This window comes from Oncorhynchus mykiss, chromosome 13 (genome assembly GCF_057628025.1).
Source record: "Oncorhynchus mykiss isolate SJ-2025 chromosome 13, ASM5762802v1, whole genome shotgun sequence".
In the NCBI taxonomy this organism is placed as follows: Eukaryota; Metazoa; Chordata; class Actinopteri; order Salmoniformes; family Salmonidae; genus Oncorhynchus; species Oncorhynchus mykiss.
In genome coordinates this window covers 41,801,092-41,817,966 of record NC_143034.1, presented here as the reverse complement: position 1 = coordinate 41,817,966, position 16,875 = coordinate 41,801,092, and the positions used below count along the sequence as shown (strand labels likewise).

General features: G+C 38.2%; 2 protein-coding genes across 2 annotated transcripts; both read left to right on the top strand.

Moving 5' to 3' along the window:
- Positions 1-4,508: 4,508 nt before the first annotated feature.
- Positions 4,509-5,802, top strand: LOC110485148 (interferon alpha-7-like). Its single transcript, XM_036940792.2, has 5 exons — positions 4,509-4,634; positions 4,731-4,817; positions 4,949-5,098; positions 5,346-5,435; positions 5,540-5,802. Exons 1-5 carry the CDS (start codon positions 4,509-4,511, stop codon positions 5,645-5,647), a joined length of 561 nt encoding a protein of 186 aa, XP_036796687.1. The 3' UTR covers positions 5,648-5,802.
- Positions 5,803-11,702: 5,900 nt separating this feature from the next.
- Positions 11,703-15,896, top strand: LOC118938066 (interferon alpha-1-like). The gene is made up of 6 exons (XM_090194346.1): positions 11,703-11,762; positions 11,933-12,007; positions 12,104-12,190; positions 12,322-12,471; positions 12,719-12,808; positions 15,801-15,896. Exons 1-6 carry the CDS (start codon positions 11,703-11,705, stop codon positions 15,894-15,896), a joined length of 558 nt encoding a protein of 185 aa, XP_090050472.1.
- Positions 15,897-16,875: the final 979 nt, after the last annotated feature.

The window sequence follows — 16,875 nt, the reverse complement described above, 5'->3', positions numbered from 1 at the left end:
AGATCACTGCACCTGTACATAGCTCATCTGGAAATAGCCCATCTATCTCATCCCCATACTGTATTTATTTATCTTGCTCCTTTGCACCCCAGTATCTCTACTTGCACATTCATCTTCTGCACATTCTACCATTCCAGTGTTAATAATTTGCTATATTGTAATTACTTCGCCACCATGGCCTATTTATTGCCTTACCTCTCTTATCCTACCTCATTTGCACATGCTGTATATAGATTTTTCTACTGTATGTTTGTTTATTCCATGTGTAACTCTGTGTTGTTGTGTGTGTCGAACTGCTTTGCTTTATCTTGGCCAGGTCGCAGTTGCAAATGAGAACTGGTTCTCAACTAGCCTACCTGGTTAATTAAAGGTGAATTATTTTTGTTAAATAAACATGACCTACTAACAGCTCACTAAACAATATACACGTAGTATTACTTTATTAGCTACAGTATACGTATCTCCCTGGCATGTTACATTTTTTATGCAGAAGCATACAGTACAAGCATACAGTACATTTTTGAACTCACCTTGTTGTGCTGTGCTCACGTGAACAGGAAGGTGGCGCAGTGGTCCTTAGAGGGCAAATTCAAAGTCATTCAAGTCTGGAATTGTTTGGATTTATGGTGCTTTCAAGACAACTGGGAACTCAGAAAAAAAAACATGTCTTAACATGACGTCAGTAATCTTCACATCGGAGCTCTCGTTAGAGGCCCGAGTTCCCAACTTGCAAGTTAGATGACCGTTCAAAACGTATTTTCCTAGTTTTTTTTCAGAGTTTCGAGTTGTCTTGAACGCTCTGAAGTCTGACATTTCACAGTTCAGAGTTGCCAGTTGTTTTGAACACTGCAGAAGTCGTGCTGTATTGAAAGCATGGCCAATGTTGAATGTTTATCCCTTTAAACGTGGAAAAGGGAACGTTAAACCCAGATTTACCACACACCCACTCCACTGAATAGCAGGCTAGTAACTGATTTGAAATGCTTGCAGATAGCCACAGATTCCTTCCAAACCACTCATTGCTGAATTTGCGATTTCCAACTTCTTGTGTAGTGTTTGTTTGTGGCTGGCTGCCACAACACCACTGAAATGACCGAGCTAGGCTAAAAGACCTGCATTTTGGAACTGCCTTACTCAAGAAAGCAAAAAAGAGACCATGTTTGTATGCAGCTTTATTAACGCAATGATTGTTGTTATTGTTTTTTTACATTGTTTACATACTGATATGTGAAATGTATTGATGCCTAAATAACGAGTAAAACAGGCAACAACAAAAAAAGTTAATCAAATGTGAACTTTTTTGTTGTTGTGGTTAAACAAACCGATCGCCACTGGTTGGCACAGCACCTGCTGTGGTTGAATTGATTGTTGAAAAAAAAACTATATACATATTGTGTGCGCTCCAGGAACATAGCGCATGCGCATGGGAGATCACTCGAGTGGAGGTTCTCGACAACCTGGTGCAGTTCAAGAAATTCCTCGACAGCAGAGTCAAGCCATGAGGAAGAAGAGGTCAGTTGGAAAACCACATAATCATCATTGGAGACATGTGACATGTTTCTGAGCCCGGCTAATAGATTGACAGCTGATATATTTATTTATTTATAAACATTGGTTGACTGACAATTATATGTGCAGACTATGTATTTAAACCTTTATAACAAAATCAAATAATTATAATTTTTATTAATTCATTTATATATTCAGTCATTCATCCTTTCATTCTTTCATGCATTTATTTGTTTATAGACTGACTTTTTAAAGGAGTAGTCTGCTGTTCAAACAATACCAACACGGTCAATTAACCAATATTTTTCTCAATAGCTGAGAATTGGGGTTGGAGAAAAGTAATCATTGTCAAATAACGAAGGATGAAAGGAATGTCCATCTACGAGATTAAAGCTTCGGGCTAGTTTGAACTACATTTGGAAGCTGTACCGTGTTTTTTTGTGTGTTTTTTTAAAAACATTTACATGGTTTCAAACAATGTCATAAACATTTCTTATTTTGGCTTCTGATGAGTTAAGACAGTAATTGAACTAAACTCATGAGGATTTCAAAAATGATTAACCTACGATAATGTTATCACAACACATTGGTAAATTGGTTTATTCTTGCAGGCCTGCTAGTCTCTCCGAGCGACGAAAAATTCAAATATTCATTCTAGCCTTGAAATGGTTGATTATCCACCTGACTCTGTTCTGTTCTGCTTATACACGGCAGCATCTGAACTGTGCATGTGAACGCAATTCATGCACTAGCACACACATTTTTTCACCTGTCCACTATTTGATGTGTACAATTTGATGCTCAACATAGCTCATTATTATACCTCAATTTATTTTATTTTATTATAGGACGTTTTATATAACCAATGCCTTCACTCTCTGTACCACAATGTTTCATTTGTGGATACTATTCCAATACAGTTCACTTTTTGATATTGATATGACATGTTTCCAGAGCATGTTTACAAGAACACACAGGTAAGATACTGAAGTGTATCATGTAGCAAGATTTGGATAGAACAAACTAGAGAGTTTGATTATTTTCAAATTTCAAAATGATCAATTGGAAGTTTAACCATGGAATTTATGAGACATCCTAATGCTTAAAACGTTGTTTTCTATTGTACAGGGCGAGGACGTCTCTGTGGTTGCATTAGAGGCTTTGGAGTATATGGCCCAATTATTTAACAGCCTGACTCTTGTCACATGGAATAAAGAAACACGGATCCTGTTCAAAAACAGATGACCTAGTTAAGTTAAAAGAAATTGGAGGGATGCGTAAGTATGATCCCTCATGTTGTAGCCTAAGTTATATTTGGGGCGCAGACAATAATTGGCACAGGTCTTTATTTTGTGATTTAATCTAAGCGATATATATTTATTTTTTCTGTACTTTTCTTAATTAAGACGGAACTAATTCACTCACAACCATTTTCTATTGTCTTCAGGTCGGGTTTGGTGTTGGGGCATCCTCTGGAGATGGAGGTTCAGTGACTTCAGGCAAAGGGTCTCTGAAAACGTATTTCAACAAGCTGAACACTACCTTGAAACAGAAGGTTTCCAATATCAAATGCACTCGAAAATAGGCTAAATTAATCAGAGGAAAAGTTCTAGATCACCACAAATCGGAGGAATTTCGCTGAAACTTGGAACTTCCAAGCGCCGTGTCGTCGGATGCGTTGGCATGTGAGCATGTGAGATCGTGGGAGAGGAGCTTAGCTACAAACTGGTGCAGTTTAAAAAAATCATTGACAGTCATGGTCAAGTTATGACGAAGTCGACTGCAGAGTCAAGCGGTGAGGAAGAAGCGGTCTGTTGGACAACCTCATAATCATCATTGGAGACATGTGACATAACCTTGAGGCTGGCTAATAGATAGATGGATGATATTTTTACTGACTGACTGATTTGTTTATATGTGAAGGCTTTGTATTTATTTATTATAACACTATTAAATGACATAATACATGCATCTATTATCATATAGTTTTTTTTCATTAATTTATATATTCAGTCATTCGTTTATTCATCCATTCAGTCTCATGCATTCATTTGTTTATAGGCAATCTACAGTTAAATTAAACACCATAGTGGTCACTCAACCACTATTCTGGTAAATGAGGGATGTGGGTCGAGAAAAGTAACCGCTGTCAGAGAGCTATTGATTCAAGTAATGACCATCCAAGAGATCAACATGACAGTTTCAAATACATTTTCAAGCTTTACAGGGTTTGTTTAGATGCATATTGTTTCAAACAATGTAATAAAAAGGTACATTTTGGGTTCTGTTGAGTTAAGACACGTGAACTGAGCTCATTGGGCCTTTAAAAGTTATATATTATCCAAGAGTCAATGGGTAGCCTGTGTATCATTCATTCAAAAGTCCTAAATTAAATGTAGCATTCGCAGAAATTGCCCCTTTAACTAAGCATATCCAAGACGATGAAAAATAGTGTTATTGGGAATTAGGTTTTTTTCTACTAAACCCACGACAATGTTATCAAAACACATTAGCACATTGGTTTATTTAGTCTCTCGTAAGTAATAACGTAAGTCTCGTTTAGTCTCTCGTAAGTAATCTCTCTCTCTCTCTCCTTCTCCTTCTCGTTTGAGCCGATGAGTTCATTTTTTTAACCTACTTAAGACAATGTTCCTCCTATGAAGGAAACTGATGAGAGGGAAGTGAAAAGAGAAATCCGGTCTTGCGGTTCACTTGGCAAAACTTTCCCAAATTCATTCATTTCAACTCTTAATTTAGCGAGGCACCCTTTCACTTTGTGTACATCCATTCAATCCTCACTATTTAAGATAATCCGCAGATATGGGATCAGAACACAAACCAAATTCTGACTGGAGGAAATTTGCAATATACTGGCAACAGGTAAATCAACAACATGCTATCATTTGATCATTGATTCAGGCTTCAATTAATTAATTATTTTCAGGATTATATTCAACTAACAATTACCATCTGTTGCAGATCATCTAACTACCATAAAAATGGCAATTCAGACTATCACTTGGATGAGCGCCTTCCTCTGCCTCGCGCAGGTTTTCTCGATGCCCATGCCTTGCCAGCTACAAGGACAGCTGCTGCGAACAACCCACAACCTACTGAGAGACATGGTAGATTTTATAAATTACTTTTGACTTGAGATGTATTATCCAACTATGTTTAACTGAATAGCTCAACATGAAAAATGTGTTTTCTCCTTCTTTCAGGGGGGTCATTTTCCTCTGGAGTGCCTGCTGGAGAATGTCTTCATGGCATTCCCAGCCACCTCATTTGCAACCTCCGGGGCGCCACAGGTAAGGGCAAGCGAGCATATTCAAGAGTTCTTCACAGCATGAAATAGTATTTGCAACCATTAGGATTAGAAAGTAGAACACTTTACACGGCCATTTATGTTTATTGAAATTATTGTTGTTGTCCGTTTCAGTTGAGCAGCAGTGCTGCTAAGGCTATTTATGAGACATTGAAGAACATCGACACATTGTTCGGAACTGACGAACTGCCGACAATGTGGGACCAACAGAAGTTGGAGTATTTTCAGAACATTATCTACCGTCAGATTGAAGAGAGCGAGTGTGTGAGTACCTACCTAGGCCAATACAGATAGCTTAACTGTTTAAGTGTGGTATGGTGACATTTGAATTATTTTATTCTTGTGTCAGATGATGGGGAGTGTGGTTATCTAGTCAGGGCAAAGATGCTGAATACCTACTTTAGGAACATCGCGGCAGTCATAAAATAAAAAGTAGGGTACAAGCAAATACACTATAATGGATGCATTTTAATTATCATTCATCGCCTGCCTCTTTCTTCCTTTCTGGCAGATGAGCAGTGTGGATACAAGTGATTATCCCATCAGGGCAGAGGGCCTGAAGACATACTTTGGGAACATTGCAGCAGTTTTAAAAGAGAAGGTAGGATATAGTTTGAAAACAAATAGACACATTGTTTTGATAATATCTCTACATAGGATAATATTACCCTACATTGCCCTAACAATTTATTTTTATTTTCACAGAATTTCAGTTACTGCGCCTGGGAAGTGGTTCGAAAAGAACTCCTGTACACCCTAGAATTCATTCTGAAACACAACTCTGACAGCCTTCTGTGGTCCAACAGAACATGAATTTGAACTTGCAGATCTTTTTTTACTAATGTGTTTTACAATTGTGCTTGATTTTTAAAGCCTTCTATTCTACAATCATGCAATGTGCAATGTCAAACAGCAATATCATACATGTATTTATTTATGTATTTATTTATCAAGGTTATTTATTGATGTAGGCCTATTTATGAATCTATTTATCTATTTGAAAATCGTGCCTTTTGTTGCTCTTCATCAAATGTTAAGTTAATAAAATAAAAAATACTTTTAAATATTGGTAATCTCAGTGCTCATTCTGTATCCAAGTCCAAGGTGTGATTTTATGTAGTTATTTTCTATTTCACCTTTATTTAACCAGGTAGGCCAGTTCAGAACAAATTATCATTTACAACTGCGACACTGCCAAGATAAAGCAAAGCAGTGCGACAAAAGCAACAACACAGAGTTACACATAAACAAACGTACAGTCAATAACACAATAGAAAAATCTATGTGCAGTGTGTGAAAATGTAGAAGAGTATGGGAGATAAGACAATAAACAGGCCATAGAGGCAAAATTATTACAATTTAGCATTAACAATGGAGTGATAGACGTGCAGATGATGATGTGCAAGTGGACATACTGGGGTGCAAAAGAGCAAGAGGGTAAGTAATAATATGGGGATGAGGTAGTTTGCTTTGCTATTTACAGATTGGCTGTGTTCAGCTGCAGTGATCGGTAAGCTGCTCTGACAGCTGATGCTTAAAGTTAGAGAGGGAGACATGTGTCTCCAGCTTCAGTGATTTTTGCAATTAATTCCAGTCATTGGCAGCAGAGAACTGGAAGGAATGGCGGCTAAAGCAAGTGTTGGCTTTGGGGATGACCAGATGACCAAATATACCTGCATATACCTGCTGGAGGGCGTGCTAAGGGTGGGTGTTGCTATGGTGACCAGTGATCTGGGATAAGGCGGGACTTTACCTAGCAAAAACGTATAGAAAACCTGGAGCCAGTGGGTTTGGCAACGAATATGTAGTGAGGGCCAGCCAGCGAGAGCATACAGGTCGCAGCGGTGGGTAGTATATGGGGCTTTGGTGACAAAACGGATGGCGCTGTGATAGACTATATTCAGTTTGCTAAGTAGAGTGTAAGAGGATATTTAGTAAATGACATCGCCGAAGTCAAGGATTGGTAGGATAGTCAGTTTTACGAGGGTATGTTTGGTGGCATGGGTGATGGAGGCTTTGTTGTGAAGTAGGACGCCGATTCTAGATTTAGTTTTGGGTTGGAGATGCTTAATGTGAGTCTGGAAGGAGAGTTTACAGGCTAACCAGACACCTAGGTATTTGTAGTTGTTTCACATAATTCTAAGTCAAAACCGTCCAGAGTCGTGTTGCTATTAATGCAAGAGGGTGCGGCAGCAATCGATGGAAGAGCATGCACTTAGTTTTACTAGCAATTAAAAGCAGTTGGAGGCCACGGAATGAGTGTTGTATGGCGTTGAAGCTCGTTTGGAGGTTTGTTAGCACAGTGTCCAAACAAGGACTAGATGTCTACAGAATGGTGTCGTCTGCGTAGAGGTGGATCAGAGAATCATCAGCAGCAAGAGCTACATCATTGATATATTCATAGAAAAGAGTCAGCCCGAGAATTTAACCTTGTGGCACCCCCATAGCGGACATTAAGATTTGTATTAAACATGCTCAGGACATATGTACGGATGGCAGTACAATTAGTCCTATAGCCAGCCTACTAATCCATAAAGGAAAGCCATTAAAACAAGTCAAATGTATCTTCTCAAAATGTAGATATATTCAAATGCTTTTTTTCAATTAAGTGTGTTTTATCACTGGACAGGGCTGGCCTGGTTTGGACAGGGCTGGCCTGTTTTGAACAGTGTACTTTGAGCACCTATACAACTTCCGTTCCAACCATGGAGATACTATTACATTATTAGAATTGCTAATTCTACGCTTCCAACCCATCTATGAAATTGTGTTCCACAATCAATAACGTATTAGGAGTAATATTCGCCGAATAGAATGCAAAAGTGCACAGTGTATTCTGTTATCATGAAATGCTTTGCTCCAATGTAATTCTTTGCATAGACATGTACGAAAACTGTTCACTGTCTTTACGTTTTTCATGATTCATTTCACAATAGCATAATTAAGAGTCACCCGTTGAAAATTGGGGCTTATCAAGGGAATCATTCAACCTTCTTCACAGTGTTTTCCCTGTACACCAAGTCAGAACCGAAGGATTAAAAAACGGGGCATATAAGCAGACAATGAACGATCTAAAAATATTTGATTACTCAAGAAAGCAAAAAAGAGACCATTTTTGTATGCAGCTTTATTAACTCAATGATTGTTGTTGTTTTTCTACATTGTTTACAAACTGATATGTGAAACTTATTGATGCCAAAATAGCAAGTAAAACAGGCAACAACAAAAAAAAGTTAAACAAATGTAATTTTTCTGCTGTTGTGGCTAAACTTTTTTTGTTGTAGTTAAACATATGGGGCTCAAAACAGGTGGGGTACGGTTGGAAAACCGGTCGCCACTGGGTGGGTCCAATATCAAATGCTCTCGAATAGAGGCTAAATGAATCTGAGCAAATTGTAAATCACCACAAATAGGATGCATTTTGCTGCCACAAATCACATATGAAACTGGGAACTTCCAAGCGCCTTTGTGGTGTCATAGGACGCCTTGGCAGCGCACCTGCTGTGGTTGAGTTGAGTGAAGACATAAAATATATATATATATTGTGTGCTCTCCAGGAACGTAGCGCATGCGCATGGGAGATCACGCGAGTGGAGGTTCGCGACAACCTGGTGCAGTTCAAGAAATTCCTCGACAGCAGAGTCAAGCCATGAGGAAGAAGAGGTCTGTTGGAAAACCACATAATCATCATTGGAGACATGTGACATGTTTCTGATCCCGGCTAATAGATTGACAGCTGATATATTTACTGACTGAATGATTTATTTATAAACATGTGAAGGCTATGAAGTTGTTCCTTTATAATAAAATCAAATAATTATTCTCTCATCATTTTTATTAATTCGTTTATATATTCAGTCATTCATCCTTTCATTGTTTCATGCATTCATTTGTTTATAGACTGACTTTTTAAAGGAGCAGTCTGCTCTTTAAACAATACCAAAACGGTCAATGAACCACTATTTTTCTCAATAGCTGTGGATTGGAGAAAAGTAATCATTGTCAAAGAACTAAGGATGAAAGGAATGTCCATCTACGAGATTAAAGTTATGGGCTAGTTTGAACTGCATTTGGAAGCTGTACCTTGTTTTACCTACGTGTTTTACCTACGATAATGTTATCACAACACATTGGTAAAGTGGTTTATTCTTGCAGGTCTGCTAGTCTCCCCGAACGACGAAAAATTCAAATATTCATGCTAGCCTTTAAATGGTTGAGTATCTACCTGACTCTGTTCTGTTCTGCTTATACACGGCAGCATCTGAACTGTGCATGTGGACGCAATTCATGCACTAGTGCGTTATTTTTGCACCTGTCCACTATTTGATGTGCAAAATTTGATACTCAATATATCTCATTATTAGACCTCAATTTATTTTATTTTATTATAGGACGTTTTATATAACCAATGCCTTCACTCTCTGTACCACAATGTTTCATTTATGGATACTATTCCAATACAGTTCAGTTTTTGATATTGATATGACTTTATTTCAGGGTGGACAATTTCCAGTTCTGTTTCCGTAAAGAAAAGTCGAGCGCATGTTTCCAGAGCATGTTTACAAGAACACACAGGTAAGATACTGAAGTGTATCATGTAGCAAGATTTGGATAGAATCAACTAGAGAGTTTGATGTTTTTCCATTTCAAAATGATAAATTGGAAGTTTAACCATGGAATTTATGAGACATCCTAATGCCTAAAACGTTGTTTTCTTTCATACAGGGCGAGGACGTCTCTGTGAATGCATTAGAGGCTTTGGAGTATATGGCCCAATTATTTAACAGCCTGACTCTTGTCACATGGAACAAAGAAACACTGAACCTGTTCAAAAACAGATGACCTAGTTAAGTTAAGAAATTGGAGGGATGCGTAAGTATGATCCCGCATCTTGTAGCCTAAGTTATATTTGGGGGGCAGACAATAATTGGCACAGGTCTTTATTTTGTGATTTAATCTAAGCGATATATTTTTTTATGTACTTTTCTTAAGAGGGAACTAATTCACTCACAACCATTTTCTATTGTCTTCAGGTCGGGTTTGGAGTTGGAGCATCCTCTGGAGATGGAGGGTCAGTGACTTCAGGCAAAGGGTCTCTGAAAACGTATTTCAACAAGCTGAACACAATCTTGATACAGAAGGTTTCCAATATCAAATGCACTCGAAAATAGGCTAAATTAATCAGAGGAAAAGTTCTAGATCACCACAAATCGGAGGAATTTCGCTGAAACTTGGAACTTCCAAGCGCCGTTTTTTTGTGTGTCGTCGGATGCGTTGGCGCAGCACCTGCTGTGGTTGAGTTGACTGAAAAAAATGCATGTCTTGTATGCGCTCCAGGAACACAGCGCATGAGCATGTGAGATCGTGGGAGAGGAGCTTCGCTACAAACTGGTGCAGTTTTAAAAATTCCTTGACACCATGGTCAAACTGTGACGAAGTCGACTGCAGAGTCAAGCGGTGAGGAAGAAGCGGTCTGTTAGACAACCTCATAATCATCATTGGAGACATGTGACATGTCCTTGAGGCTGGCTAATAGATAGATGGATGATATTTTTACTGACTGACTGATATGTTTATATGTGAAGGCTTTGTATTTATGTATTATAACACTATTAAATGACATAATACATGCATCTATTATCATATAGTGTTTTTCCATTCATTTATATATTCAGTCACCCATTTATTCATCCATTCAGTCTCATGCATTCATTTGTTTATAGGCAATCTACAGTTAAATTAAACACCATAGTGGTCACTCAACCACTATTCTGGTAAATGAGGGATGTGGGTCGAGAAAAGTAACCGCTGTCAGAGAGCTATTGATTCAAGTAATGACCATCCAAAAGATCAACTTTATAGTTTCAAATACATTTTTAAGCTATACAGTGTTTGTTTAGATGTATATTGTTTCAAACAATGTAATAAAAAAGTACATTTTGGGTTCTGTTGAGGATAAGACACGTGAACTGAGCTCATTGTGCCTTTAAAAGTTATATATTATCCAAGAGTCAATGGGTAGCCTGTGTATCATTCAGTTAAAAGTCCTAAATTAAATGTAGCATTCGCAGAAATTGCCCCTTTAACTAAGCATATCCAAGACGATGAAAAATAGTGTTATTAGGAATTAGGTATTTTTCTACTAAACCCACGACAATGTTATCAAAACACATTAGCACATTGGTTTATTTAGTCTCTAGTAAGTAATAAATAGTCAAATGGTAATGTTAGCCTGATTATTCAGATACAGACGTCATCAAATGCTGGATGATTTCTATTTAATCATCAGTTATTATCAACAGTTTCATTCGAATGTATCGACATGAATGGGATTAACGACAGAAGATGCAAACAGAACGAGATCCATTTTAAATCATCATCTCTCACTCCCTCTGTCACATTCACACGCACGAACGCGTGTCACATAGAGTGAGAAACACACAAACATGCTAATAGCAGGTTTGTGATTAAAAAACAAACATTGTAGTAGGTCTTCCCTTAGTTCATAAAAGTGCTATTAGATAAATATTGGTGTTTATAAAGACATAAAGAGGTCTACTGCACGCATTGTAAAATTAAGGGGTCGATTATCTCTCTCTCTCTCTCTCTATTCTCTCTCTCTCTCTCTCGCTCTCTCTCTCTCTCTATGAGTTCTTTTTTTAACCTACTTAGGAAAATGTTCCTCCTATGAAGGAAAACTCGAAACATGATGAGAGGGAAGTGGAGCACACGAAAAGAGAAATCCGGTCTTGCGGTTCACTTGGCAAAACTTTCCCAAATTCATTCATTTCAACTCTTAATTTAGCGAGACACCCTTTCACTTTTTGTACATCCATTCAATCCTCACTATTTAAGATAATCCGCAGATATGGGATCAGAACACAAACCAAATTCTGACTGGAGGAAATTTGCAATATACTGGCAACAGGTAAGTCAACAACATGCTATCATTTGATCATTGCTTCGGGCTTCAATTAATTAATTATTTTCAGGATTATATTCAACTAACAATGACCATCTGTTGCAGATCATCTAACTACCATAAGAATGGCAATTCAGACTATCACTTGGATGAGCGCCTTCCTCTGCCTCGCGCAGGTTTTCTCGATGCCCATGCCTTGCCAGCTACAAGGACAGCTGCTGCGAACAACCCACAACCTACTGAGAGACATGGTAGATTTTATAAATTACTTTTGACTTGAGATGTATTATCCAACTATGTTTAACTGAATAGCTCAACATGAAAAATGTGTTTTCTCCTTCTTTCAGGGCGGTCATTTTCCTCTGGAGTGCCTGCAGGAGAATGTCTTCATGGCATTCCCAGCCACCTCATTTGCAACCTCCGGGGCGCCACAGGTAAGGGCAAGCGAGCATATTCAAGAGTTCTTTACAGCATGAAAGAGTATTTGCAACCGTTAGGATTAGAAAGTAGAACACTTTACACGGCCATTTATGTTAATTGAAATTATTGTTGTTGTCCGTTTCAGTTGAGCAGCAGTGCTGCTAAGGCTATTTATGAGACATTGAAGAACATCGACACATTGTTCGGAACTGACGAACTGCCGACAATGTGGGACCAACAGAAGTTGGAGTATTTTCAGAACATTATCTACCGTCAGATTGAAGAGAGCGAGTGTGTGAGTACCTACCTAGGCCAATACAGATAGCTTAACTGTTTAAGTGTGGTATGGTGACATTTGAATTATTTTATTCTTGTGTCAGATGATGGGGAGTGTGGTTATCTAGTCAGGGCAAAGATGCTGAATACCTACTTTAGGAACATCGCGGCAGTCATAAAATAAAAAGTAGGGTACAAGCAAATGCACTATAATGGATGCATTTTAATTATTATTCATCGCCTGCCTCTTTCCTCCTTTCTGGCAGATGAGCAGTGTGGATACAAGTGATTATCCCATCAGGGCAGAGGGCCTGAAGACATACTTTGGGAACATTGCAGCAGTTTTAAAAGAAAAGGTAGGATATAGGTTGAAAACAAATAGACACTTTGTTTTGATAATATCTCTACATAGGATAATATTGCCCTAACAATTTATTTTTATTTTCACAGAATTTCAGTTACTGCGCCTGGGAAGTGGTTCGAAAAGAACTCCTGTACACCCTAGAATTCATTCTGAAACACAACTCTGACAGCCTTCTGTGGTCCAACAGAACATGAATTTGAACTTGCAGATCTTTTTTTACTAATGTGTTTTACAATTGTGCTTGATTTTTAAAGCCTTCTATTCTACAATCATGCAATGTGCAATGTCAAACAGCAATATCATACATGTATTTATTTCTGTATTTATTTATCAAGGTTATTTATTGATGTAGGCCTACTTCTATATTTATTCATTTATTTGTCAAGGTTATTTATTGATGTAGGCCTATTTATGAATCTATTTATCTATTTGAAAATCGTGCCTTTTGTTGCTCTTCATCAAATGTTAAGTTAATAAAATAAAAAATACTTTTAAATATTGGTAATCTCAGTGCTCATTCTGTATCCAAGTCCAAGGTGTGATTTTATGTAGTTATTTTCTATTTCACCTTTATTTAACCAGGTAGGCCAGTTCAGAACAAATGATCATTTACAACTGCGACACTGCCAAGATAAAGCAAAGCAGTGCGACAAAAGCAACAACACAGAGTTACACATAAACAAACGTACAGTCAATAACACAATAGAAAAATCTATGTGCAGTGTGTGCAAATGTAGAAGAGTATGGGAGATAAGACAATAAACAGGCCATAGAGGCAAAATTATTACAATTTAGCATTAACAATGGAGTGATAGACGTGCAGATGATGATGTGCAAGTGGACATACTGGGGTGCAAAAGAGCAAGAGGGTAAGTAATAATATGGGGATGAGGTAGTTTGGTTTGCTATTTACAGATTGGCTGTGTACAGCTGCAGTGATCGGTAAGCTGCTCTGACAGCTGATGCTTAAAGTTAGAGAGGGAGACATGTGTCTCCAGCTTCAGTGATTTGTGCAATTAATTCCAGTCATTGGCAGCAGAGAACTGGAAGGAATGGCGGCTAAAGCAAGTGTTGGCTTTGCGGATGGCCAGTGAAATATACCTGCATATACCTGCTGGAGGGCGTGCTAAGGGTGGGTGTTGCTATGGTGACCACTGATTTGGAATAAGGCGGGACTTTACCTAGCAAAAACGTATAGATAACCTGGAGCCAGTGGGTTTGGCAACGAATATGTAGTGAGGGCCAGCCAGAGAGAGCATACAGGTCGCAGCGGTGGGTAGTATATGGGGCTTTGGTGACAAAACGGATGGCGCGATGATAGACTACATCCAGTTTGCTAAGTAGAGTGTAGGAGGATATTTAGTAAATGACATCGCCGAAGTCAAGGATTGGTAGGATTGTCAGTTTTACGAGGGTATGTTTGGTAGCATGGGTGATGGAGGCTTTTTTGTGAAGTAGGACGCCGATTCTAGATTTAATTTGGGGTTGGAGATGCTTAATGTGAGTCTGGAAGGAGAGTTTACAGGCTAACCAGACACCTAGGTATTTGTAGTTGTTTCACATATTCTAAGTCAAAACCGTCCAGAGTCGTGTTGCTATTAATGCAAGAGGGTGCGGCAGCAATCGATGGAAGAGCATGCACTTAGTTTTACTAGCAATTAAAAGCAGTTGGAAGCCACGGAATGAGTGTTGTATGGCGTTGAAGCTCGTTTGGAGGTTTGTTAGCACAGTGTCCAAACAAGGACTAGATGTCTACAGAATGGTGTCGTCTGCGTAGAGGTGGATCAGAGAATCATCAGCAGCAAGAGCTACATCATTGATATATTCATAGAAAAGAGTCAGCCCAAGAATTTAACCTTGTGGCACCCCCATAGCGGACATTAAGATTTGTATTAAACATGCTCAGGACATATGCACGGATGGCAGTACAATTAGTCCTATAGCCAGCCTACTAATCCATAAAGGAAAGCCATTAAAACAAGTCAAATGTATCTTCTCAAAATGTAGATATATTCAAATGCTTTTTTTCAATTAAGTGTGTTTTATCACTGGACAGGGCTGGCCTGGTTTGGACAGGGCTGGCCTGTTTTGAACAGTGTACTTTGAGCACCTATACAACTTCCGTTCCAACCATGGAGATACTATTACATTATTAGAATTGCTAATTCTACGCTTCCAACCCATCTATGAAATTGTGTTCCACAATCAATAACGTATTAGGAGTAATATTCGCCGAATAGAATGCAAAAGTGCACAGTGTATTCTGTTATCATGAAATGCATTGCTCCAATGTAATTCTTTGCATAGACATGTACGAAAACTGTTCACTGTCTTTACGTTTTTCATGATTCATTTCACAATAGCATAATTAAGAGTCACCCGTTGAAAATTGGGGCTTATCAAGGGAATCATTCAACCTTCTTCACAGTGTTTTCCCTGTACACCAAGTCAGAACCGAAGGATTAAAAAACGGGGCATATAAGCAGACAATGAACGATCTAAAAATATTTGATTACTCAAGAAAGCAAAAAAGAGACCATTTTTGTATGCAGCTTTATTAACTCAATGATTGTTGTTGTTTTTCTACATTGTTTACAAACTGATATGTGAAACTTATTGATGCCAAAATAGCAAGTAAAACAGGCAACAACAAAAAAAAGTTAAACAAATGTAATTTTTCTGCTGTTGTGGCTAAACTTTTTTTGTTGTAGTTAAACATATGGGGCTCAAAACAGGTGGGGTACGGTTGGAAAACCGGTCGCCACTGGGTGGGTCCAATATCAAATGCTCTCGAATAGAGGCTAAATGAATCTGAGCAAATTGTAAATCACCACAAATAGGATGCATTTTGCTGCCACAAATCACATATGAAACTGGGAACTTCCAAGCGCCTTTGTGGTGTCATAGGACGCCTTGGCAGCGCACCTGCTGTGGTTGAGTTGAGTGAAGACATAAAATATATATATATATTGTGTGCTCTCCAGGAACATAGCGCATGCGCATGGGAGATCACGCGATTGGAGGTTCGCGACAACCTGGTGCAGTTCAAGAAATTCCTCGACAGCAGAGTCAAGCCATGAGGAAGAAGAGGTCTGTTGGAAAACCACATAATCATCATTGGAGACATGTGACATGTTTCTGATCCCGGCTAATAGATTGACAGCTGATATATTTACTGACTGAATTATTTATTTATAAACATGTGAAGGCTATGAAGTTGTTCCTTTATAATGAAATCAAATAATTATTCTCTCATCATTTTTATTTATTCGTTTATATATTCAGTCATTCATCCTTTCATTGTTTCATGCATTCATTTGTTTATAGACTGAATTTTTAAAGGAGCAGTCTGCTGTTCAAACAATACCAAAACGGTCAATGAACCACTATTTTTCTCAATAGCTGTGGATTGGAGAAAAGTAATCATTGTCAAAGAACTAAGGATGAAAGGAATGTCCATCTACGAGATTAAAGTTATGGGCTAGTTAAAACTACATTTGGAAGCTGTACCTTGTTTTACCTACATGTTTTACCTACGATAATGTTATCACAACACATTGGTAAAGTGGTTTATTCTTGCAGGTCTGCTAGTCTCCCCGAACGACGAAAAATTCAAATATTCATGCTAGCCTTTAAATGGTTGAGTATCTACCTGACTCTGTTCTGTTCTGCTTATACACGGCAGCATCTGAACTGTGCATGTGGACGCAATTCATGCACTAGTGCGTTATTTTTGCACCTGTCCACTATTTGATGTGCAAAATTTGATACTCAATATATCTCATTATTAGACCTCAATTTATTTTATTTTATTATAGGACGTTTTATATAACCAATGCCTTCACTCTCTGTACCACAATGTTTCATTTATGGATACTATTCCAATACAGTTCAGTTTTTGATATTGATATGACTTTATTTCAGGGTGGACAATTTCCAGTTCTGTTTCCGTAAAAAAAAGTCGAGCGCATGTTTCCAGAGCATGTTTACAAGAACACACAGGTAAGATACTGAAGTGTATCATGTAGCAAGATTTGGATAGAATCAACTAGAGAGTTT

What these genes read in the sequence shown, in the direction of transcription:
- LOC110485148 (XM_036940792.2), top strand. Translation starts at nt 4,509, where the DNA reads ATGGCAATTCAGACTATCACTTGGATGAGCGCCTTCCTCTGCCTCGCG. An exon ending in CAACCTCCGGGGCGCCACAG is followed by an intron (nt 4,818 to 4,948) that starts GTAAGGGCAAGC and finishes TGTCCGTTTCAG; the next exon opens with TTGAGCAGCAGTGCTGCTAA. An exon ending in AGATTGAAGAGAGCGAGTGT is followed by an intron (nt 5,099 to 5,345) that starts GTGAGTACCTAC and finishes CCTTTCTGGCAG; the next exon opens with ATGAGCAGTGTGGATACAAG.
- LOC118938066 (XM_090194346.1), top strand. Translation starts at nt 11,703, where the DNA reads ATGGGATCAGAACACAAACCAAATTCTGACTGGAGGAAATTTGCAATA. An exon ending in TTGCAATATACTGGCAACAG is followed by an intron (nt 11,763 to 11,932) that starts GTAAGTCAACAA and finishes TGCCTCGCGCAG; the next exon opens with GTTTTCTCGATGCCCATGCC. An exon ending in ACAACCTACTGAGAGACATG is followed by an intron (nt 12,008 to 12,103) that starts GTAGATTTTATA and finishes TCCTTCTTTCAG; the next exon opens with GGCGGTCATTTTCCTCTGGA.